Source organism: Aquarana catesbeiana, linkage group LG09 (assembly GCF_042186555.1).
Source record: "Aquarana catesbeiana isolate 2022-GZ linkage group LG09, ASM4218655v1, whole genome shotgun sequence".
NCBI classification, from domain to species: Eukaryota; Metazoa; Chordata; class Amphibia; order Anura; family Ranidae; genus Aquarana; species Aquarana catesbeiana.
Window position 1 is genome coordinate 182,308,350 of NC_133332.1, and position 25,617 is coordinate 182,333,966.

Genomic DNA, 25,617 nt, shown 5'->3' on the forward strand with positions numbered 1-25,617 from the left:
GCTTCAAAAGCCACCGAACATATGTAGCATGACTTGCTTTATACAGATAGGCACTGACACCCGTCCCACATGCAGGCTGCCTTTGTTTTGGCATCTGCATCTGCTCTGAGCTACATGAAGACAGCCAATAGATTTGGATGCAGCAGATGCAGCAGCTGCTGCATATTTTGCCGCAGCCAGGAGGTCCAGACTGCAGTAAGGTAAGGTGTAAAAAAAAAAAAAAAAAAAAATGTGCTAAAGTTAAACATTTAGCAGCAGAATTACCATGCTGCTAAATGTGACAGCTCCTGCTCAGGGCTACCAATTGTTAGGGAGTTGGCACCAATGGCCTATTCAGTTGTTAGACAGGTGAATGAAAACAAAGGGGCAAAAACAGCATTTAAAAAAAATATGCTTGGGCGTTCCACCACAATCCATAGCAGGCCCTTATCCAAGCATGCAACCTGAAAGCATGTGCTCCCCCCACTCCTGAACCAAACCGGGTCACGTAACCTCAACATGAGAGGGGTACCTTGCCGGGAGGGCCCTGGCAAAGCATCTTGACCCCAATTTGATTAGGTCAATGGCTACTTCTCCACAACACTGGCCTGATAGCTGTGAGAGGGAGGGGGTCTGTGGGCAGCGGGAGGGTTGGGGCTTATCCGAATCTGGAAGCCCCACAATAAAGGGGCCCCCAGATGATACCCGACCCCCCGTAAATGAGTAAGGAGTACATATGGTCATGTTAATATCTGGTCAATGACAAAAACCAGGTGACCACACCCCTTTGTTTACTTTTGTGGCCAGGACCCAGAGAGGTCATTCAGGGGGAGGGGAAAGACAGAACCAGACGTGTCTCGGATGGTGTCTCAGCGGGGGACAGGCGTTGTTCATCTTGACGTGGACTTGCATTGCTGGATGATGTGACTGACGGTAGATGTACATTGCGGAGCTTGTTTTTATTATATATATATATATATATATATATATATATATATATATATATATATACACACACACATACAAATTATATATATATATATATATATACACATATACATACATACACACATACATATACATACATACACACACACACACACATACACAGTGCCTTGAAAAAGTATTCAATCCCCTCAAAATCATTTTGTCATGTTACAACCAAAAACGTAAATGTATTATATTGGGATTTTATCAGATAGGCCAACACAAACTTCCACATATTTGTCAAGTGGAAGGAAAGTGATAAATGGTTTTCACATTTTTTTTACAAATAAATATCTGAAAAGTCTGGTGTGCATTTGTATTCAGCCCCCTTTACTCTGATACCCCAAACTAAAATCTAGTGGAACCAGTTGCCATCAGAAGTCACCTAATTAGTAATCAAATGTGTGTATAATGTGCGTGTAATCAAATCTCAGTATAAATACAGCTGTTCTGTGGAGCCCTCAGAGGTTTGCTAGAGAACCTTAGTGAACAAACAGCATCATGAAGGCAAAGTAACACACCAGACAAGTTAGAGATAGTGTTGTGGAGAAGTTTAAAGCAGGGTTAGGTTAAAAAAAATATATCCCAAGCTTTGAACATCTCACGGAGCACTGTTCAATCTATCATCTGAAATGGAAAGAGTATGGCGCAACTGCAAACCTACCAAGACATGGCCGTCCACCTAAACTGACAGGCAGATCAAGGAGAGCATTAATCAGAGAAGCAGCCAAGAGGCCAATGGTAACTCTGGAGGAGCTGCAGAGATCCACAGCTCAGGTGGAAGAATCTGTCCACAGGACAACTATTAGCCATGCACTCCACAAATCTGGCCTTTATGGAAGAGTGGAAAGAAGAAAGCCATTGTTGAAAAAAAGCCATAAGAAGTCCCATTTGCAGTTTGCAAGAAGCCAAGTGGGGGACACAGCAAACATGTGGAAGAAGGTGCTCTGGTCAGATGAGACCAAAATTGAATTTATTGGTCTAAAAGCAAAATGCTATGTGTGGCAGAAAACTAACGCTGTGTCATGTACCAGATAAGACCAGAACTGTGTGGACTGCAACAGAGGAAACCCAAACGTGTATAAGTGAAATATAAATGATTTTTAAAGATAAGTGAATAAATATAAACACAACCACCTCCAATATCACTCAGTGAACAACAACCAATACCAAACAGAAACCCACAAATAAAAATAGTGACAGACAAATATATACAAGCAAAGGGGAATACCGAAATCATAAACAGAGCCAGGCCAGGGTCGTCAACGGGAGATCAGCAGCTGGGGAAGGGAAACAAACAGGACAATGAGAGGATGGATGAATCACAGGAGGGACGGGTCAGATACAAGGCTCAGGGTCCAGGGTTCAGGTAACAGACAGGAACAGGATCGGGTACAGGTACAGATGCAGAGCTACACAGGTTCAGGGTCAGGGCGCAAGGAAGGGATCAGGGTAGCAGGACAAGGATCCAGGGAAGCAGGGATAGACAGGCTCAGGTACAAACAGGTTCCAGGAATCAGGTTTCAAGATCAGGGTAACAGGATGCAGCCTGCAGAGGATAATACCTGCTCCATACTGCCAGGATCCCTCCACTGGTGGACACCAGTACTGTAGCCCAAAGGGGACAAAATACCAGCAGGAAAAAGCTCTTCTGACAGCTCCAAACTGCCAGGAGACACCTGCTGGTGGACCTCAGTACTGCATGCCAAATGATCGATATTACCAGCGGAGGGGACCTTTCCTGACACACTGCACATCACCCTGAACACACCATCCCCACCGTGAAACATGGTGGTGGCAGCATCATGTTGTAGGGATGCTGTTCTTCAGCAGGGACAGGGAAGCTGGTCATAGTTGATGGGAAGATGGATGAAATATAGGGCAATCTTAGCAATCTTAGAGAAAACCTTTTAAGAGTCTGCAAAAGACCTGAGACTGGGGCAGAGGTTCACCTTCCAGCAGGACAATGACCCTAAACAAACAGCCAGAGCTACAATGGAATGGTTTAGATCAAACCATATTCATGTGTTAGAAAAAAAAATGCTGTTCACAGATGCTCTCCATCCAATCTGACAGAGCTTGAGCTATTTTGCAAAGAATGGGCAACAATTTCACTCTCTAGATGTGCAAAGCTGGTAGAGACATACCCAAAAAAGACTTGCATCTGTAATTGTAGCAAACGGTGGTTCTACAAAAGTATTGACTCAGGGGGGCTGAATACAAATGCACCCCACACTTTTCACATATTTATTTGTAATAAAGTCTGAAAAACATTTATCATTTTCCTTCCACTTCACAATTATGCGCCAGTTTGTATTTGTCTATCACATAAAATACATTTACATTTTTGGTTGTAACATGACAAAATGTGGAAAATTTCAAGGGGTATGAATACTTTTACAAGGCACTGTATATAAAGGATTGTGTGTTTTGTTTTTTTACTGTATAAAAGAAAAGAAGGGGGTGGTATCTGAGGGCCCCTTTATTGCTACAGATTCCAATAAGCCCCCCACTTGCAGATCCACACAACCACCAGTCCAAATTTGTGAGGAAGAAGCCCTTGTCCTCATCAACATGGGGACATGGTGCTTTGCTGAGGGCAGGTCACACCCTGTCAAGGTACCCCCACATAGGCATGTAACTTGGTATGGTTCAGAGGGGGGAGATGGGGCATGCTTATCCCTCTCCTCCTTTTTTGGATGCTCAGATAAGGGTCTGGTATAGAATTTTCATGCAAACGTTGATATGCGGCTTTGTCCGTGCAGCTGCTTCATATGCATCCACCTTCACAAGCTGCCTGCATGAAGCTTGGGGCAGAAGTAGATGCCAAAGGAAAGGCAGCCTGCAGTCAGGAAGGGTGCCAGCACCTGTATGAGTAAAGACTTATTGTTTGTTAGATGCAGATGGATACAGCTGGATGTCAAAATATGACATGCGTGCAAGAGCGGGTGCACAGATCCAAATGCACATTGCCCACATCTGAAAACATGCATGTGCTCCTGCATGTATGTAAAACTTTGCTGTGTCCATGCAGCCGCTGCATCTGCATCCACTTCTATAGGCTGCCTTCTTGCAGTTCAGGGGGATGCAGGCAGTGTAACAAATGCGGCCGGCGTGCAAAAACAGGAATTTTGTTGCTCGCCCTAAAATCCCTTTCTCCAAGTTCACTCACCATAAGGTTTATAGTGCCACCTACAGGATTAGGACATTAGGCAGAAAAAGAACGGCAACAGAGGAGGCTGTGAGGCAAATACACATAGCTTCCAACTGTCCTTAATTTTGAGGGACTGTCCCTCTTTCCTCCTCATTTGTCCCTCATTGTGGTCTGATCTATGTAATTGTATGTAAAACGCATCATTCAAAAAGTGTTTCTCAGTACTAAACATTTCATCCTATTACTAAATTGCTGCATTTGTAAATTTCAAAAGCCAATATAAAGGAATAGTAGTAGTGAAGAAAAAAGTACTTGTGGGCTTAACAAATAATTTTATTCTTTGTAGATTTCTCCTTTAAGGGGGCGTGGCAGGGGTGTGTTCTTTGCCTACATACTTTTGCTAATAGGTATTTCTTGTTCCCTTTTCAAAAACTTGGGAGGTATGTATACATGGATTGTCCATACTCACAAAGAATCCGAATACATGAAGTAAGCCACAGTGGCACAGCGTCATTTCTTTAGGGTGCAAAGGACGTGGACTCAGAGAAGTTAGGACAATATCCTCAACCAGATGAAAATCAGATACCACCTCAGAAGAAAGGAAGGACACATATGGGGAAGCATCTTATCCCTGTGTGAGACCAATACAGAGACTTACAGGACAAGAAACTGGACCTTTAACGATATTCAAGCAAGCTTGTGTCCAGCTTCCCGTTGGAGAAAGGCCAAGATCCAAGCCATCAAGAAGACAAGTGGAGGGGAACCCTTAGCCTCACACCACGAGATATATACCTTCCAAGTGCGATGATAATTCTTCCATGGATTAGATTTATGGCTTGCAGCATGGCAGCAATCTCAAGCCCAACAATCCCCTGGCTCTCAGAACCTGGCTATTAACAGCAGAGCTGGCAAAGCAGGAAGGAAGATCGACCCGGGGCAGGAGGAGATTTTCCCTTAAGAGGCACACATGTGCTTGAGGCCCTGTGTCAGCAGCTCCGCAAATACCACAGAGCCTGGGAACATTTCCCACTGTGTAAAAAAGTATGTGAAAACAGGCAGTGCATGGAAACTCAGAGATTCAGGCCTGTGACCTGGGGGGTAAACACAGAGGTCCCCTGTGGACAGTTAGGCAGGAAACATAAGCAGAAAGCATCATACATTTCCACTGCCACCATGGTACACATTAGCAGTCCAGAGACACAGGGGAGATACACCAAAATACATGTGCAGCACCGACAGGGGCCATATTGTCCTAACCAAAGGACAGTGCAAGGAAGGTGGCAGAGAACACCGACAGGGTGTCACCAACTCATCATGTCCTGGCATCACCTCAGTGCCGGAGCTGGCCCGGCCACGGAGAACCTCACCCCACTGGAAGGGCTGCTCCACGCTGTCTCACTGGCAGATGACAGCAGCAGCTCCGCCAACCCAGAGAAAGGACACAACATATGTCTGTCCTCTAATGCACTTCCCCTACCTCCACAGGACGCCCTAGGGCACAATAACAGGGGAGAAGATGAGCCCCATCTTTACTTTTTTTTTTTACAAGACCCCTAGGAAGGGGGCACTGCCCACCGATCACCCAGGGCACAAACAGAGGAAGTAGAACCCCTGAATTACCACTTGCAGCAGGTGTGGGAAGAGGAGACTCAGTGTCAGATGCGACCCGCTCCCCCAGAGCGAGCCGCTGGTAGGGCACCAACAAGATGGCCACCTCAATAACAGGAGCCGCAGGAACTAGAGGCCGACAACAGGAAGGGAGTGCCAAAATGTACCAAGGTGGCGCCACTGCCTGCCTAGCATCCGCCCCCTTCCAGCCCTGCCCCACAGGGGGTGGCACCGGCTCCCATGCAGAAAAGACTGCAAGGTAGGGCTATTGCCCAAAGTCAAGATGGTGGGCGTCATAGCCCATAAAAAGCAAAAAATACTGCGCTTGTGCCAACTCTGATAAAGTATATAAGCTGCAAACACATCAGTGAGATATTTGTCACAAAAAGGATTGGTATACAAAGTGTTCCGCTATCATAAAATTTCCAAGTAAAAATGAATTCATATAAATATAAGTGTCATAGCCCACCCAGTAGGCCGCAAAGCCGTGGCCTAAATAGGCTGCCAGCCCCCACTGAATGGTTTACCCACCTACGAGAGGGCCCAGTGGAATGTACCCCAGAGCATCCCCTGCTGGAAAAGCCAAAAAAAAAACAAAAAAAACACATACTTGGGTACTTGATCGATCCCCACACCTCTTGTCCTCCACTGCTGTCATTTGGTATCCACCCACAGGGAAAAAAGGAAGGGGGGGATACACACACATGGAAAAACAGTGCCCCCCCCCCCCCCCCCCACCAGCAGACCATCACAAAACAACCAAGGGTTAGCATGTCCGTCAGGGGGCCTAAGCAGGACAGGTGGATGCAGGTGAGGGAGTGGGGGGGGGATTTCTACTTACTGATCCAGTTAAGGCTCCTGAAACAGATCCTCCTCTCCACCAAAGTGGAGGGCTGTCGGCCAGGCTAACACTGACACACATGGACTGCAGATGGCCGGTCATGTGTCCCTGCAAGATGTTTACCTCGCTGACTGCCCCGAATAAGGGTGATCCAATTCCAGTGCGGACCAAAAAAAGGGTCCTGCACTACGGTGCAAATGCACTTTCAGCAAAATAGTTTCTATGGCTGGATTTGTATCGCACATAATTCACATGTGGTGTGTACAGCAATCACATGCAATGTCTGTGATCGCATCAGTGTGAACCCAGACTTATACCAGCTAGGACTTCCTATAGGTGACACCAGAGGCGTAACTACCACCGTAGCGACCCATGCGGGCGCTATGGGGCCCGCAACCGAGTGGAGCCCAGTGAGGATAAGAGCACCGCCGGCACAGTCTCCCAGCAAGGGGAAGAGAGAGGAAAGGAAGAGGCGAGCTGTCCGTATCAGCAGAGAGCTGAATTGCCCGATGTAATTGCTTTCATTAGAACTTCCAGTGTTCCCGGGGCTCACGTCACATAGCTCCACCTTTTGGCCCGGTGCCTTTGATAGACAGAACGCCGATCCAATGCGGGACATGCGACGTCACCAAAGGCGTCGGGCCAAGAGGTGGGGCTATGTGAGGATGACCCCCGGGAAGACGGGAAATTCAAATGAAAGCTATTACAGCGTGCAATCCCGCTCTCTGCTGATCCGGGTGGCTTGCCTCTTCCTCTGCATAGGTGGGGCTGTATGGGGCACAGGCAGACCAGGCTGTATTGGGCACAGGTCACGCTGTATGGGGCAGAGGTCACGCTGTATTGGGCACAGGTCATGCTGCATTGAGCACAGGTCACGCTGCATTGAGCACAGGTCACGCTGTATTGAGCACAGGTCACGCTGTATGTGGCACAGGTCATGCTGCATTGACACTAGGGCAGCTGTGGGGGGGGGGGCTGTTTGCAGGGGGGCCCCATACAACATTTTGCTATGGGGCCCTGCTATTTCTAGTTACGCCCCTGGGTGGCACTGTATTCTTTTTCTGCCTAGTGTCCTAATCCTGTAGGTAGCGCTATAAACCCTATGGTCAAGAATGAAGAAAAGCTGTGCCTGTCAATGAACTTTAGAGTAATGGGTGTCACCATCCATCCGAATAAAGCCTTAGGAATCTCTATTTATAGTCAACATTTTTATAAACACAGTAATAATCATTCTGTCACTGAAATATATTTTCTTACCAGTGCTATAAAATCCAGCTTTCGAGAGTATCTCCTTGTTGATGGGATAAGTCCAGTTAGCAAAGCTGTCAAGTCGAGCTTTGTACTGACTCATTGCTGGATGATCAGGAACCTCAGAACCTCTTCTTGTACTGTAGGGTATACTGCTGGATTCAAGAGCTACATTCCCAACATCCCTACCCAGAACAAAGAAGCAGTCTGGAAAATGTCTACGATGTTCATTCCATGCTATGTCCCCAGGTTCCCAGTTCATCAGCTTTCCACCACAACAGAAACACTTGACTTGGTCATTACTACCGGTGTAAAAAAGTCCTGCATTTGCCAAATCCTTTGGTGTAACACGAACATAACTTGGCCAGTTCTGAAATGTTTTTAGTCTTGCTTCTTCACTACTCATACTTAAAAATTTAGGGTATTTGGGTTCAGACTCGTCAACAACTCTTCCTGTTCTTAATAAGAAATCAGCTTGCATCTCAGAGTCAGCTTGCGTCTCAGAGTCTAATTTGTGGTTAATATCACTGGATGCACAGTTCATTGCCAAGTGGGGATTTAAATTCTGAATTGTGGGTTCTTGGGTTTGAATTAATTCACTTCTCGAACTATAAGCATTAATGAACTTGCAATTTGGGGAGATTTTCCGATGCCTGCCAATGGCGGAGTCTCCGTGCTGCCAGCCTTCAGCAACTGCTCTACAGCTGAAGCATTCTACTCGATCTTGGATTCCAGTGTAATAGAAGCCAGCACGTGCCAGGGTTGGTGCACAGATTGGACAGCTACTGGGAAACTTGGCATAAGATTCCATTCGAATGGCCTCCTTGGAATAGTCCTTGTCCACTTCCATGTTGCAAGCAGCATCTGGAGCTTTAGGACAGTTACATGTCATTTCCAATGCAAGGAAGGGATTACCTAAAGAGAGAAAGCCTCTAATTACAGAGGAAAACTCAGATTTTATGTAAATAACATACTCATTTATAATGGCTTTATACAAACGGTAGACAAGTTCCGTGCACCCAACCTGTTCTTAACCCCACTGCGCTCTTATATATAAATATCCCTAAAAGCTGCCAACTAAAAGTAAAATAAACCTGAAAAAATTATTTTAATGAAAAAATATTGGCGCTAGGTTCACCTCAATAAAGTGATTCCCAATCTAATATAATGCTAATGTAGCACATATGTGTGTCCATTAGAGCTGCACGATTCTGGCTAAAATGAGAATCACGATTTTTTTGCTTAGAGGATAGATCACAATTCTCTCATGATTCTCGCGGCGTAACATCATCTTTCACATTAAAACAAAAAAAATTGTGCTAACTTTACTGTTTCGTTTTTTTATTTTTATTTATTGAAGTGTATTTTTTCCCAAAAAACTGCATTTGAAAGACCGCTGGGCAAATACAGTGTGACATAAAATATTGCAGCAATTGCCATTTTATTCCCTAGGGTCTCCGCTAAAAAAAAATATATATTTTATACACATATATATATATATATATATATATATATATATATATATAAAACAATCTCTAATGTTTGGGGGTGCCAAGTAATTTTTTTTTAGCAGAAAATATTGATTTTAGCTTAAGAAAGAAGTGTCAGAAAAAGATTTAGACTTTAAGTGGTTAAACTTCCTGCATTTACAGTTGTTTAAAACTTGGCAGATTGCCCAGGTTATTTGTTTACACAGAGAAGTTTATCCCTTTGATCTAAGAAGGAAGTTATATACAAGTTCTAAACTTGGCAGACTGCCTGGATGTTTTCTTTTGACAGCTGAGTGAGCAGATAATCTCTCCACTTGTTTTTATGAAAGAATCGGCAAACTCAGCAGGAGAGATCGTCAGGGGAGGTGAATCGAGATCACAATTTTTTAACGATTAATTGTGCAGCTCTAGTGTCCATCCAAAAATCCAAATAATTAAAACCAAAATCTAAATATCAAAAAAGTGTATATATAGTGATAAGCAATATAAACAAATAAAAGGAAATAAATGCACAATTTACATGCATGAGTGAAAATCAAAAAGTCCATGCAAATTGAATATTAGATATTTCACACAGAGTTCATTAAGTGCTCTTCTTTAAACACTTTAAACTTTGCCTTCCACCAATTGTGACTGTGAATCAATCCATTGGAACCGCACTCACCACAAGAATATGCCTTGCACTCTCATGCTCGGCATATGCGCTTTGTTAACACCCCACTCACACGATTCCAATAAAAAAAAGGGCATATCTGGGTAATTCCTATGTGAGTATGTGTTTTAGTAAAGTATTTTATGGTATCACATATATGCCCTGGAGAGGTATCTTTTTTGAAACACTGCTGGAGATCGAGGAATTTCACTCAGCCTGTTTAACCCTGGTGGGGTGTTAACAAAGCGCATATGCCAAGCATGAGAGTGCAAGGCATATTCTTGTGGTGAGTGCGGTTCCAATGAATTGATTCACAGTCACAATTGGTGGAAGGCAAAGTTTAAAGTGTTTAAAGAAGAGCACTTAATGAACTCTGTGTGAAATATCTAATATTCAATTTGCATGGACTTTTTGATTTTCACTCATGCATGTAAATTGTGCATTTATTTCCTTTTATTTGTTTATATTGGTTATCACTATATATACACACTTTTTTGATATTTAGACACACATATGTGCTACATTAGCATTATATTAGATTGGGAATCACTTTATTGAGGTGAACCTAGCGCCAATTTTTTCATTTATAATAACTTGCGAAATCAATTTCTTAAAAAAAAATTGAGTCTTTGGCAAAGATTCTCCTACCTTTGCCTGCAACTTACTAAAAATAATTTGAAGGGATCCAGACAGTACCTTATCTTTATAGCCACCCTGTCAGGGAAACTTCCCTATCTGTCCTGTGATCATTGCTACTAAAACTGAAAAGGAAAAAAAAAAAAGCAAACATGTAATGAATGTCACCAGGCCAGTAGTGGAAATCTTCCAATGACAACACAAATTCTAATGCCCCGTACACACGATCGGAAAACTCTGCCAGCAAAAGTCAGATGTGAGCTTTTGGTTAGAAATTCCGACCGTGTGTATGCTCCATCGTACTTTTGCTGGCGGAATCCCCGCCAGCAAAAGATTGAGAGCAGGTTTTCCATTTTCCCATCGAAAAAAGTTCCTATCCGAAATTCCGTTCGTCTGTATGCAATTTTAACGCGCAAAAAACAACGCATGCTCGGAAGCACTGAAGTTCATTTTCTTGGCTCGTCGTAGTGTTGTACGTCACCGCGTTCTTGACGGTCGAAAGTTCAGAGGAATATTGTGTGACCGTGTGTATGCAAGCCAAGCTTAGCGGAATTCCGTCGGAAAAACCATCCAAGATTTTTCTGACGGAAATTCTGCTTGGGTGTACGGGGCATAAGAGGGGAATTCCCTCACGTCCTGTGGTTTCTCTAGGACAGAAGTGAAGGGAATTCTCCCCAGTGAGACAGACAGACATACAAGATTTCAACTCTTTCCTACTCCATCCAAAATGTAATAAAATGTTTACTAGAAAAAGTCTTTACAGGCACAGTCCACCTTTTGGATCACGTTATATGTTACACCCACGTAGGGTTTAACATAAACAAAAACACAATGCCAGTCACCCCTAAATGAATTGCAGAGAAGGTCTTGTTTACATTTTTTTTATATTTACTGTATTTATTGCAGTGTGAATTCGCTCTAAATGTTTTTTACCTTAATGCATCCCCTGCATTAACGTACAAATTGTTTAGCTAACTTTTCTACCCCCCACTCCTAAACATTTACCTGTTTAATTTGATCGATCCAGTGCTGTGCCCGGCTGCAGCTCTTCTCCCTTCACTGCCACTTATCACAGGAGGCTATGAGAGCTGTGGGAGCCATCGGCTCCTGCTGCTGTTCATTAAATCCTGTGCGGAGGGAGTGGGGGGCATGGCCATAGACACACGCAGTCTGGCTTGGGAGCACATCCACAAGGCTTGCTATGCAGATACCCACAGGAAGAAAATGTAGACAGAGCCAGCAGGGAACCACTAAAGAGGAGGTAAGGGACCACTGTGTGCAATATCACACAGAGCAGGCAAGTATAGACCTCTTTTTTATTTCAATGAAACAAAAAAAAAAAGCTTTAGCATTATTTTAACTATGAGATTTATATTATTTTACCTTTAATTTGCATAGAATTGTTGCAGAAAATTTAAATATTTCTAAATAAAATGAGAAATTTTAACTATTTTCTGTGATAAAGTTACCAGAGCCTGTACAAGAACACGAACAACGGGTAGAAATCAAGAGGTGCCTTTGATAGAGGATAGATGGAAATGAAGTTTAGCCTGTTATGAGAAATTAATTGATGATACCTATACAAAATGTAATCAAATGGAAAACCATAACTATGTGACAGAAAGGGGAGTTGTCCCAGTACCAACGTATTGTCCAGCCTGATTCATCCAATCTCACTACATGACCTCTCCCCTGCTTGAACCATCCAGCTCCCACACGCGTATTCTTCTAGGAGTACAAAAATACAAGCTATATAATCATTAAGTACTGTGCTTCATGGATGGCACTGCCAGCAGATCACACTCACCATGCCAGGTCCCAGTGACTGGTGTATGAGACAGGCAGTCCTAGAAGAGGTCATTGCACAGCCCGCCTTGTACTTAAAGAAGATATCCACGGGGAAATCACGGGGCTCTCCAGCACACTACGTGTGATCCATGTACTTTACCTTTGTCCACATTCCTTGTATAGAGAGAGAAACAATGTGCACAGAGACATTCCTACAGGTGTGAGAGATTGATTTAGCCTGCCTCCCTTCCTGGGTGTGTGACACTCGTATGCTATGACTATCTCATGATCACGCCCATAGCTACGCAGAAGAGGAATATTTAAAGGATAAGTTCACCTTTTTTTTTTTTTTCTCGAAAATTCCAGCTCTCCATTGTACCAATATAGCATTAATGAACTTCTTTTGCAAAAATAAAAACAGGTTTCCATTTATTCTACACACGTTTACCTCACGGTCTTTATGGATGTTTAACCACTTCCATGCCGCAGGCCGTCATTCAACGTCCTTGGCTTTCAGTGGAGATATGTGAATGATGCCGGCAGCTACAGGCATCATCCAGATATCGTTTTTTTTAGAACCGGCTATTCCGATCAATAAGAACGATCATAGTGGCTAAATCAATCAGCCGCTTGATCAATCCTAGCGGAGACGGGAGGGGACACCCCCTGTGCGGTTGGGGGCACGGAGAACGAATCAGTCGGCACCGGAAGAGAGCCATAGAGATTTCCAAATGGCAGGTGGTTCCCAGCAATCTCTATGATCCTTGAAAGTGTATAAAATTAATAAATCCCGCGCCTAAAATATGTGTGAAAAATCCAAAATATAAAAATCTAAGGAAGAAAAAAGTATAAATAGCAGCTAAACCCAAACTAAGTGATGAATCACTAGTGCACATGTGAAAAAAAAGAATTGATGGGGAGCGCTAAAGTGACGTATTGATCCTAAAAAATGAAAAACAATAAATTTGGAATTAAATGATAATTTGATATACCGTAGTGAAAAAACACTGCACACCAGCCTACCTAAATGGAACCAAAACATCAATACTGTGTAATGAATATACAGTAACCAGTGTTTATACAGACAATATGTTTCAATTCCCAAAAAGAAATGACATAATGGTCATATGTATCCCATAATGTCCCATAATAATACTGACACAGTATCCAACGCGGGACATCCATTGACACGCTACGCTTTCCAGCCTCAGTGCCGGGCACCATCCATGTAAGCAGCCACTTGGCTATGTTTGTTTTTAACTTTTTTTTAAAATAAACAGGGTTACACTATTTTTGGTTAATTCTACATTTGTTTCATATCCCATTCGTGAGATCTTATGGTGTGAGGGCAGGAGTCCGGCCTACAGATTTCTCCATTGCAGCAAGCATAATCTTGCTAAAGCCGATTTGACCTTTTTTTCATTAATTAGGTCAACTACATCTGGTAGGCTGACACCCATTTCATGAGCACTTTTGGGATATCCCTAGGCGGTGAAGGGGTTCCACTGTCCGTTTGATTACAAGATTCAGAAACAAGATCAATTTCACATATGGACTTTTATGGATATACGTTATATGTGTGATTCACATGTTATGTTTTATGATACATTATGGGATACATATGACCATTATGTCATTTCTTTTTGGGAATTGAAGCACATTGTCTGTATAAACACTGGTTACCATTTTAGGCACAATATTCATTACACAGTATTGATGTTTTGATTCCATTTAGGTAGGCTGGTGTGCAGTGGTTTTTCACTATATCAAATTATCATTTAATTCCAAATTTATTGTTTTTCATTTTTTAGGATCAATACGTCACTTTAGCGCTCCCCACCAATTCCTTTTTTTCACATGATCCTGGAAAGGGCTGGGCGCAACGTTTTGATGTAACATCCAGGCCGCACAAGTAAACAAAGCTGAGATCTTGGCTAGAAAAGCATCAGATCGTCAAATTTTTTTTTGATCTGATGCTTTTCAGCCTGGAGGAGAGATGTGTGGTCTTATAGATCCCACATCTCTCCATAAAGAGGACCCTTCGCACACCATTCCTATTACAAGGGATGTGTACATTTCTTGTAATAGGAATAAAAGTGATCAAAAAAATTGTTAAAGGGAAAGTGTAAAAAAAAAAAAAATTTAAAGTGCCCCTGTCCCTGCAAGCTCGCACGCAGAAGTGAATGCATACGCAAGTCAGGCCCGCATATGTAAACGATCTCCAAACCACACATGTGAGGTATCACCGTTAACGTTAGAGCGAGAGCAATAATTTTAGCTCTAGACCTCCTCTGTAACTCTAAACAGGTAACCTATAAAAAAAATTTAAACTGTTGCCTACGGAAATTTTGAAGTACCGAAGTTTGCCATACCACGAGTGCGCGCAATTTAAAGCGTGACATGTGAGGTATCTATTTACTCGGCGTAACATCATATGTCCCATTATACAAAAAAATTGGCTAACTTTACTGTTTTCTTTTTATTCATGAAAAAAAAAATTCCCAAAAAATTGCGTTTGAAAAATTACCGTGCAAATACTGTGTGACATAAAAAGTTCCAATGACCGCCATTTTGGCCCCCAGGGTGTCTTCTAAACAAACACATATAATGTTTGGGGGTTTTGAGTAATTTTCTAGCAAAAAAAATATGATTTTGATGAGAGGAGTGTCAGAATTTGCACGTTACGGACGTGGTTAAAAACACTGCTCGATTACTTCTGCCTTACTTCCTGGACAGACTTTAGGTCATGACAAAGGAAGGAGTTGACCAGCTCATCTCATTAGCACACACCCTGCATCATCTACCCTCAGCTGGTCAACTCCTTCCTGTGTCAAGACCTAAAGTCTGTCCAGCAAGTAAGGCAGAAGTAATCAAGCAGTGCGTTTAAACATCCATAAAGACAGTGAGAGAAGCGTACGGAGAATAAACGGAAAGTTGTTAGATTTTTGCAAAAGAAGTATAATAATGCTTTATGGGTACATAGGGGAGCTGGGATTTAGAAAAAAAAAGTGAACAAAAGGAGAACTTAGCCTTTAAGCCCAGCTCCAAAACTAAAAGGAGCCACTTAGCGCTTAAAATAAAAAAATCAGCAGGACTCATCTCCGTTCCAGCATTTTCCCGCAGACCCACAGCTCTGTATTGCAGTGCTTTTCCAATAGACCATGGACACAAAGGAAAAGCATATGGACCATGGACACAAAGAAAAAATGCCCCCCTTTTCTATTAATACCTCCCCAACAATGCTGCATCTGCCAGCCAGGGTCATTGGAAATATGGTTCAGTATGTGACCTCTGCCCCTTCCTTCCAATATAAATTACCTGAGCAGCCAATCACCAGGCTCCAGCACTATCACATGGGAGCAGGGGAAGGTCCTTAGTCCTGTGTAAGCTCTAGAACTGACTGACACAAAAGGCGTTCTTCTTGGGGCTTTAGCAGCAAGTAAACGGGGCAGCAAGGGAATATAGGGAAAGTAAGTATTCGTAACAGAGCCCACAGGCTATAAAGTGATTGACGCTTTGTCCTGCAGTGGAGTAGTGAGAAGTTCACTAAAAAAGAACACCAGCCAAAAAAAAAGCCCATTAAAAGAATAAAGTGATAAATTGCCTTTTGTTGTAATACTCACCTCCATTCCAGAGCTGTCCTCTGCAGTACTTCTTTTCCTCTACTTGATGGCTTGCTTCTTCCAGGCTGAATGGTGACCAGTGTCAGTCAACCTACGTGCTCTTAGCCCAGGCCATCATGTACCCCCTCCCTGGGATGCATCTATACACAGCCTGGGCTCGGAGAACTATTGCATGACAACCATTCAGTGCAGCAGTAAGGCTAGTCCTTTACCAATGGAGTAGAGGAGGAAGGACCTGTGATCAGATGTCAGTGCTGACATGGATACTGCAGGCAGGAATAGTACAGAACGTGTATGCTGGGAAGCATTTTACTTCTTATGTGCAAGAAATCAGAGACTTTTAAAAATGAACATACCATGAGCTGCCAGCAAGCTGCTGAAATCTGATTAACCAGTGCAAGGAACCTGTCCATACTGGAACCATCCTTCAATGGATACAATGAACCCTTTCTGCATGCCAACTTGGCTGCAGTCCATGGCCCTTTGGTATTTTCAGAAAGAACAGCTTGTTAAATGTATCATTTGAATTCTGATCTATAGCCTCACCCAATACCTTTTTAGCCTATGGTCTTTTAAATACTGAAGACTACACGTCACTCATGTTTTTAAAATTCCAGCAGACCGAGCTGTCATAGCTTTATTCACAAGAGCGTACCATAGCGTACGCCTGTGTGAGGGCAGGGTTTGCTCACATCGGGATGTACAGGTGTTAAGTGCATCCCTGTGCAGGCATACCCATTTATGTCAATTGGGATGCAACAGTGGCACAGACACAGCTGCTGCTCTCAATTTAACAACTGTGCGAGTGCGCGGCCCCGAATGCAGACAGTGTGGGGAGATTTACTGAAAGAGGTGCACAGAGAATCTGGTGCAACTGTGCATAGTAACCAATCAGCTTCTAACTTCAGCTTGTTCAATTAAGCTTTGACAATAAAACCTGGACGATGATTGGTTACTATGCAAATAGGTGGACACCTATTTTAGTAAACCTCCCCCTGTATATTTGGGGCCGTGCACTTGCATGGCTGTCAAATTGGAAACAACGGCTGTGTCTGTACAGCAACTATGTTCCAACTGACATGAATGGGACTGCCTGGAACATCTTTGCATCCCGCTGCGGGCAAAGACGCCCCCCGAACAGGGATACGCTATAGTATCCCCCGAGCAGGGCCCGGGACAAGGGGTGGGCAGGAGGGAAGGCTGCCATGGGCGCAATGGTTTATTGCAGGGATGGGGGGTGGGGCCTGACCCTAACCCTAAGGTAAGGTGGGGCACAGATTGGTATCTTTGCCCTGGGCGCTGGATGACCTTGTCCTGGCACTGCCCCCGAGTAAACAAGGCCTTACCTGCATGTCGGAGGGATGACACACGTTAGAAAAGGTATTTAGAGTTCAACTAAAGACTCCTGCATGACAGTCTAAACAAGTCCCAAATGATTTACCATGTGATGAACAAGCCTCATAAAATAAACAAAAAACATCCTTCCATGACGAGTTAAATCCGCCTTCATTTGTGTCTCACATGTTCCCCCAACAAACAGATCAGAAGCTGGTTCATCAATAGAGGCAGTGCTCTCCGCTCACAGCACATTCCAACTGGTGAATGTAATAACAATGTGCAAAGTAGTAATATTAGAAAAAGTCATGTAGCTGAATGAAATGAAATGTAATTACCCACTTGACCTCCAGAAGGTTTTATCCCCTTCATGACAGCATTTTTTGCTATTCAGCACTGTGCTACTTAAAAAAGGCAATTGCGCGGTCATGCAACATTGTATGTAAATTTAATTTATACAAATTGTTTTCACACAAATAGAGCTTTCTTTTGGCAGTATTTGAACCAGTGGTTTATTTATTTTTTTTTTTTTGGCTATAAAAACAAAAAGAGACGAACAATTTTGAAAAAAAAAATATTGCCTGCCTTATGTTATAAAAGCCATTCAATAAAAACAAATTTCTTCACAAATTTAGGCCAAAATGTATTCTGCTACAGGTCTTTGGTAAAACACAAACTGCGTTTTTGGGGACCCTTTATAATGGCAGTGATCAGCGACTTGTGACTATAATAGTGTGGTGGACAATCTAGTGCTAGCTGAGACTGGCTGGGAGGGATACTAACTGACTGTGTAATGTATGCTGCTTTTACTAACAGATCTGTCTGCTTTTTCTCCATGAAATCAGAGTTGATTCAGGAAGAAGAAACAGACAGCTTGACGTCTGTGCACAGAGTTCTGTGTGTTTGTCAACACAGAACTTTGTGCTGAACTCTGGCTGACAAACTTGTGCGGTGTCCAATCATAGGACGGATCAGCAGGGGATGCGTGCCACCAAACCAAGAAATATTCCACGACATAGGGGTAAGGTTGCTGTGCCGGGCTGTGCTGCCCACTGCTGGGGTAAATGAAAATCTACAGTAACCTTGCAGTAGGGCTCCACATGCATTAAAACAGTTAAATGCTTCTTTTATGCCGAGGGTGCATGTGAAAGACACTTGTACTTACCTAATACGGTGCTCCCAAAGGTTTCTCTTTCCTGACTGGCTAACCAAACACTCTTTTCTTTTTGGCGCTCCAGCTGGTGGTCACAACTCTAACATCATAATATACAATGCAGGATACCAAGGACCTACCTTGCTGGCTCGGTGGACAAGGTAAGTAAAAGTGCTTTTTGGGTACTCTAGGTAAAAGTTAGCATTTAACCCTTGCAGAGTGTTACCAGTACATAAGAGGATGGGAGTTGGATTGCGCCACACGTTCCATGGCAATACACTACTTTAGCTCTATTTTTTTTTATTTTATTCTAGGCTAGATGTACATTAACCTTCACAGTAAAAAGCACCATTTTACCAGGCAGGCTAATGCAGTGTTTGCTTTGGTAGGGAGCAGCATGGTGTGCGTTTAAGGCTTCATGTACACGGGACGTTTTTTCAACCTCTTTTGAATGATCTAACTTGACAGATAGTAACTGACGTTTAAAACATCAGTTTTTTGGGGTTTTTTTTAATAGCCAAAATTGAAAAACGTCTGTAAACGAAACGCGGCTAAACGTGAGTTACCGCATTTACAAGTTGTTACAGGCATTCAGTGTTTCAAATGCCTCTGACCATCCGTCCTGAACACATTTTTTTGCATTCCAAAAAAAAAAAAAAAAAAGCTTCTAAACGACCCTGTGTGCATGTACTGATAAGATAACATAGAGGAGAGTTCAGGGGCAGCTGAAAAAAACGTCCAACTGCCCCTAAAGGTCCGTTTACCAGCATTAGTGTACATGAGGCCTAAGGCCAATCACACTGATTGTTTTTCTTTTTTTCAACTTTATTTGAAGTGTAACATAGTAACACTTCATTCATGTCACTGCACAGTAGCATGGAGTACAGTGATATGCAGTGCCTTGCAGAATTTTTTTTCACAAAGCAACAAAACTTGTTTTCTGCGTGCCCTAGTGGTGACCTGCTTTATCAAGTACAGAAAAACATGGGTCATCGCACACAGAATAAATCCATAAAGTCCATAAAGCAAACATTACACGATTTGCACACAGGATTTTTTTCTTCTGCAATACAAGCTTCTTACTGTCCTCCAAGCAAACTTCTTTACAGTGTAGGCCCCTTTCACACGATCGGACCGTTCAGGTCCGCCTGTCAGTTTTGACGGCGGACCTGAACGGGCGATCCATGTTAGCCTATGGAGCGTCGGATGTCAGCGGAGACATGTCCGCTGACATCCGACCCTGTCCGATCCACTAAAAGCAGACGGATGGCCCTACGTCCAGGTCCGTCGCTGGCGGATCGGATCGGGTGAGATCTGACGAAAATGACATGCTGGCCGTTTTCGTCCGATCCCTCCATAGGCGGCAGCGGCACCTGACAAGCCCCTCCCCACTCAGTGAGCAGAGAGGGACCTGTCATCCGCCGGCTCAGCGGAGATCAACGGACTGATCTCCCGCTGAGCCGGCGGACCGAGGCGGACTCCGTGGAAACGGAGTCCGTCTCGTGTGAAAGGGGCCATACACTGCTGGGATGAATTACCTCCCTTGCGCATGAACATACAGTAGTACATCATTCCAACAATATATGTATATTTTTGGATGTTCTTAAAAGAAACTGATGAAGATACTAGAAAAGCAGTTTATTTCGTAATTTAGAACTGATATAAATAACATTTGCTTCAGGATCAAACTCTGCTGTAGACTAAAGAAACCTTTTATCTGTGGCCTCCTGACTAAAGGATTACCTCTTTTCTGCTCTGACATCAGAGTACTTCCTAGTAAAACAATTGTGTTAGCCGCCCTAGGTTCACACATATGAAAGTTGGGGAGCGAGTGCAAATCACACACATTCCCTGACCCACAGGCAAAACCCTTCTGATCTTTTGAAGGCACACGGTGGTGCTGTTAATTCCAAATTGCACCCCCACACATCAGAAAATGCAATCCATTTTTCTCCGTGACATTTGGTCCTTATGTAATGGCTATAAGATTTGTTTTATTTTTTTGTTCTCTTGCAGACTGAGTTTTCTTTTTGGTTTTCAATGTTGTTTTCGTTTGAGGTGTAATAAAGTCTTTATACGATGCACATCTTTTGTCCATTCATATATTATAGTGTGCCTCTTTCATTTTTGATCTGTTTGACATTTGGACAACCCTTATTTGGTAATCCAGTTTCTTTGACAGTTCCATTGAGCAATTCAGTTTATATAGATCACCTTATTACAATCTTACTGTACTGTTTTGTATCTCTGTCATCTTGGTGGCACTTGTTTGCTCTCGTATACTAATATTTTTAATTTTTTTTCAATAAAAGTTTGTAAACAAAAGAAAATGCAATGCATTTTTGAGAGGTTGAAGCCACAAGGTGCCAAAGCACCATGCTGTTCTTTGCAGCTGCTAAAAAAAAGGTTCAGGGACTTTTTCCGTATTTTCCGCAGATACAGCAGCCCATTCAAATGAAGTGGGCTGCTGTGTCCACACAAACGCAGCACGCAGGACCAAAGATAGTGTGAACCTAGACCAGGCGTCTCCAAAGTACAGCCCGTGGGCAACATCAGGCCTGCAGCTAGATTAAATCGGACTCACTACAGGGATGGTCTCTCTTTTGGGTTGCGAAACCTGTGATGCATACCCACCCCCAGCAGAATGCAGCACAGGTCCAGCAACCACTCCCGTCGCCTGGCCTCACCCAATGTGGTATTTTAGTGCAGGCCGGCTGCACCTCCTGGCTCCCAACCCGCTATTTACATCAGTGTACTTTAGCGCTGTAATTTTGCATACAGTGTGCCTGTGCAGGGTGGGAGCTGACATGGGGAGGTGCAGAAGGTTTGCACTCTAGGCAGCAGGGGGTTGGGGGGGGGGGACAGTGCTGATGGCACAGAAGGGGAAAAGTTGTGGGGGGGAGGGGTTTTATGGCACCGAAGGGGACCCAGTTGTGTGTGTGTGTGGTGGGGGGGGGGGTTTCTGATGGGCACACAAATGTCCAGGGGGCTATGATGGAGAAACCAGTTTGCAGGGATCCTCTGATAGGGACACAAATTTGTGGGGGAGCTATGATGGGGACACCGATTTGCAAGAAATCACCGATGAGTGATGGGGACACAGAGGTGCAGGGAAGACTCTGATAGGGACACAGATGTAAGACCCTAATGCGCACTGGAAGTTTAACCTGTTGCATGTAGCTACAGAAGTTAGCTGCAGGAGTAGGATACAGGTGCACCATCCAGCCCGCTTTCAGCAGCCTGGCAATTTTTTTTATTCTGCTGCCACAGTTTTATGTATAATTGATTTTTTTGGCCCGCTAGTATGTGTAAATGTACGATGTGGCCTTTGAAATGAAAAGTTTGGAGACCCCTGACCTAGACTTATAGATTCATCTGGCACATGTTTGGACTCTTCATTCCAACGTGATCTGCACTGTCCCAAGGCACCATTCAGATATGTGGGCAAAGGACAATTACTTCACTCCCAGAATGATACATGGGCTTAAAGATTACAATCTTTCCAAAGAAAGCAATGTAACAAAGTTTATGCAACAAACAAATTGTATATTAGACAAAAGAAGAGGAAAAATATTTGGGACTTTAAATGAGATAACAGGAGGCCGTTCAAATCCCCTCCTCCATCCCGGTTCAATAATGAAATTTGGGAAGGAGAGCAAAGGGTGGGACTTTACATGAGGCACACGGATGCAATGGAACAATTTAAGTAAAAAGAGGGCTTTAATAGATTCAAATAGTCATATAATAACATATATATTGATAATGCATATTGCTATAGATTAATTATTGTATATTTCACTAGAACCTAATATTGCACAATGATATACAGTCCAACAAGGAATAATTTAAAATTACATAGAACATTGAATGCATATGATACACATATAGTACTAGGTATCTATACAGAGTGACACACTAAAGTGTCACTTGATGGGGATAAAAGAAACAAACAAAAGGAGAATAGATCAACAAACAAAAGGAGAATAGATCTAGATGGAATGTCCATACATTGTTAATGGTAGTATATACCTGTCGGCAGTTATAAGCTCTACGCGTTTCGGGACCTTCTAGCCCCTCGTCAGGAGCAAAACCGAAATAGTTACCTAAGAATGGGGAAAACAACCATGTAAGATTAATTTAAAGGGGCAAATGGGCAAATGTGAAATATGAAAGACCCACACATATACACATTATGCCCACAGACTTACGTGTACATCTGCGCAGTGGTGGTGCAGCCATGTGAGTCACAGACCAGCTAACAATGCCACATCCCGGAGCTGAGGGGGCGCTACAAGGCGGGTACAACCCACACAAACAAAACCCCGGGTTGGTCAGACTATATGAAGTGACAAACGTGTGAACCAAAAATTGCTCCAAATTGGAGACCTCTGTAAAAAAAAGGGAGGTGTGTAACTGAGCAAAAAATGTGTATGTGTGAGAGTAAAGCAAACAAGGATAGGTAAGTATGAAGGAATTAAAAAAATGTAGGAGGGATGCAGAAACCATAGTCAGGTGTATAGGAGGTGAGAACAGATGAAGGAAGGTGGAAAGTGAGTAAGAAAATTAAGTGAAAATACCTAGCTCAGAGTGAGTGAAGGCAGAGAAACAGGGAACATGTGGTTCCATGATGTTGGCGGCGCTCCCTACATGAGCCTCTCCCGCTGTTTGGTCTCACACTTAGATTTGCTCTCATCATTCAACATCATGGAACCACATGTTCCCTGTTTCTTTGCCTTTACTCACTCTGAGCTAGGTATTTTCACTTTCTTTTCTTACTCACTCACTTTCCTTCATCTGTTCTCACCTCCTATACACCTGACTATGGTTTCCGCATCCCTCTTACATTTTTTTCATTCCTTCATACTTACCTATCCTTGTTTGCTTTACTCTCACACATACACATTTTTTGCTCACTTACACACCTCCCTTTTTTTTTACAGAGGTCTCCAATTTGGAGCGATTTTTGGTTCACACGTTTGTCACTTCATATAGTCTGACCAACCCGGGGTTTTGTTTGTGTGGGTTGTGCCGGCCTCGTAGCGGCCCCTCAGCTCCGGGATGTGGCATCGTTAGCTGGTCTGTGACTCACATGGCTGCACCACCACTGCGCAGATGTACACGTAAGTCTGTGGGCATAATGTGTATATGTGTGGGTCTTTCATATTTCACATTTGCCCATTTGCCCCTTTAAATTAATCTTACATGGTTGTTTTCCCCATTCTTAGGTAACTATTTCGGTTTTGCTCCTGACAAGGGGCTAGAAGGTCCCGAAACGCGTAGAGCTTACAACTACCGACATTTATATACTACCATTAACGATGTATGGACGTTCCATCTAGATCTATTCTCCTTTTGTTTGTTTTCTTTTATCCCCATCAAGTGACACTTTAGTGTGTTAATGTCAGGAAAGGTCTCCTCCGCTGGTAATACTGATCATTTGGCGTGCAGTACTGAGGTCCACCAGCAGGTGTCTCCTGGCAGTTTGGAGCTGTCAGAAGAGCTTTTTCCTGCTGATATTCTGTCACCTTTGGGCCACAGTACTGGCGTCCACCAGCGGAGGAATCCTGGCAGTGTGGAGCAGGTATTCCCCTCTGCAGACAGGTGTCACCTGATCTTAATTATCAGCTGCAGTGGCAAGTGCACACTCATGTTGCCCTGGTATTTGTCCTTGAGCCCTGACCTGCAGCCTGCATCCGGTTACCCCGATCCTGAAACCTGATTCCTGGAACCTGTTGATCCTGTTACCTGAACCCTGGACCCTGAGCCTTGTACCTGACCCGTCCCTCCTGTGATCCAGCCATCCTCTCTTGTCCTGTTGTTTCCCTTCCCAGCTATTGATTTCCTGTTTATGACCCTCGCCTGGCTTGACTACGATTCTGGTACTCCTTTTTGCTACATATGCTGGTTGTGTATTATCACTGTTTGGTTTGTTCACTCTGTATTGGTGGTGTGTTCACATGTATATGCATTTACCTTCATAAACTTACTTTCACCTATTTATGTCTGGTTCACTCTGTTGTAGTCCACACAGTTCTGGTCCTATCTGGTATATGACAGTCGCTCTGTATAGATACCTAGTACTATATGTGTATCATATGCATTCAATGTTCTATGTAATTTTAAATTATTCCTTGTTGGAATGTATATCATTGTGCAATATTAGGTTCTAGTGAAATATACAATAATTGATCTATAGCAATATGCATTATCAATATATATGTTATTATATGACTAATTGAATCTATTAAAGCCCTCTTTTTACTTAAATTGTTCCATTGCATCCGTGTGCCTCATGTAAAGTCCCACCCTTTGCTCTCCTTTCCAAATCTCAAATTGTATATTAGCTAAAGCGTGCCTACACTGCCTTGTATGGGAAGACTCAAGTGATCGGTGATCATTCAGATGAGCAGTGACACCCGTAGTCTGTAAATGAGCCCCTTGTTTATGTGGATTCAATCACCAGGGGCTGCGTGTAGGGCTTGTGCACCTCAGCATTTTAAATCTCGAACATGAAAAACATATCGTTTTAAAAGGTGCCTGTTCCCACCTGGTTGCTCAGGGGCCTGTTGCTAGACCTTCTTTTTAGGAAGATTTGGGCATTTGTGGCCCACATACTTCGAAAGGTGCACCCTAAAAAATGTGTGACAACACGATACGTTTGGCTTTCAGGCACTTCCAGAATTCAAATGTATAGGGCCAAAAATGTGCAACCCTGCCCCAAAGGAGCTCATGTAAGGCACATGGAAAAAGCACACAAAAAAGCTAAAAAAGAAATAAAAAAAAAAAACAAACAACAAAACATCAGAAAACACTTATGCTTAGGTAAATTGAGATTTATGCACTATACCCAAATACAGATTTTAAAACCAAACTCTGGGATGGAAAAACTCCTTGCAGTGCTCCCATATCCCACTGTAAAGATTGTTAACTCTAGGGCAGGGGTCTCCAAACTTTAAACAAGGGGGCAGTTTACTACTACATTAGTGTTTACTTACTACATTCCTTGCTCCAGCAGCACTCTCTTCTCCCTGATCCTCCAGATGCTCTGTGGACATTCCCTCTACATCATCATATACAATGCTGGCCTATTAGTCCTGAATTATATGTGAGAGGTAAGGATGCA

The 25,617-nt window shown here is 43.2% G+C and overlaps 1 protein-coding gene across 8 annotated transcripts in view; it reads right to left on the bottom strand.

Moving 5' to 3' along the window:
- XIAP (X-linked inhibitor of apoptosis) overlaps positions 1 to 25,617 on the bottom strand; it is an 86,676-nt gene that overhangs the window by 38,186 nt on the left and 22,873 nt on the right. For 6 of the 8 annotated variants that reach the window (XM_073599430.1, XM_073599429.1, XM_073599426.1 and 3 more), the window contains exon 2: positions 7,827 to 8,732. In XM_073599430.1, the coding sequence (XP_073455531.1) occupies positions 7,827 to 8,709 (883 nt within the window). In that variant the 5' untranslated portion in view covers positions 8,710 to 8,732. The other 2 variants (XM_073599428.1, XM_073599427.1) reach the window with 2 other exon arrangements.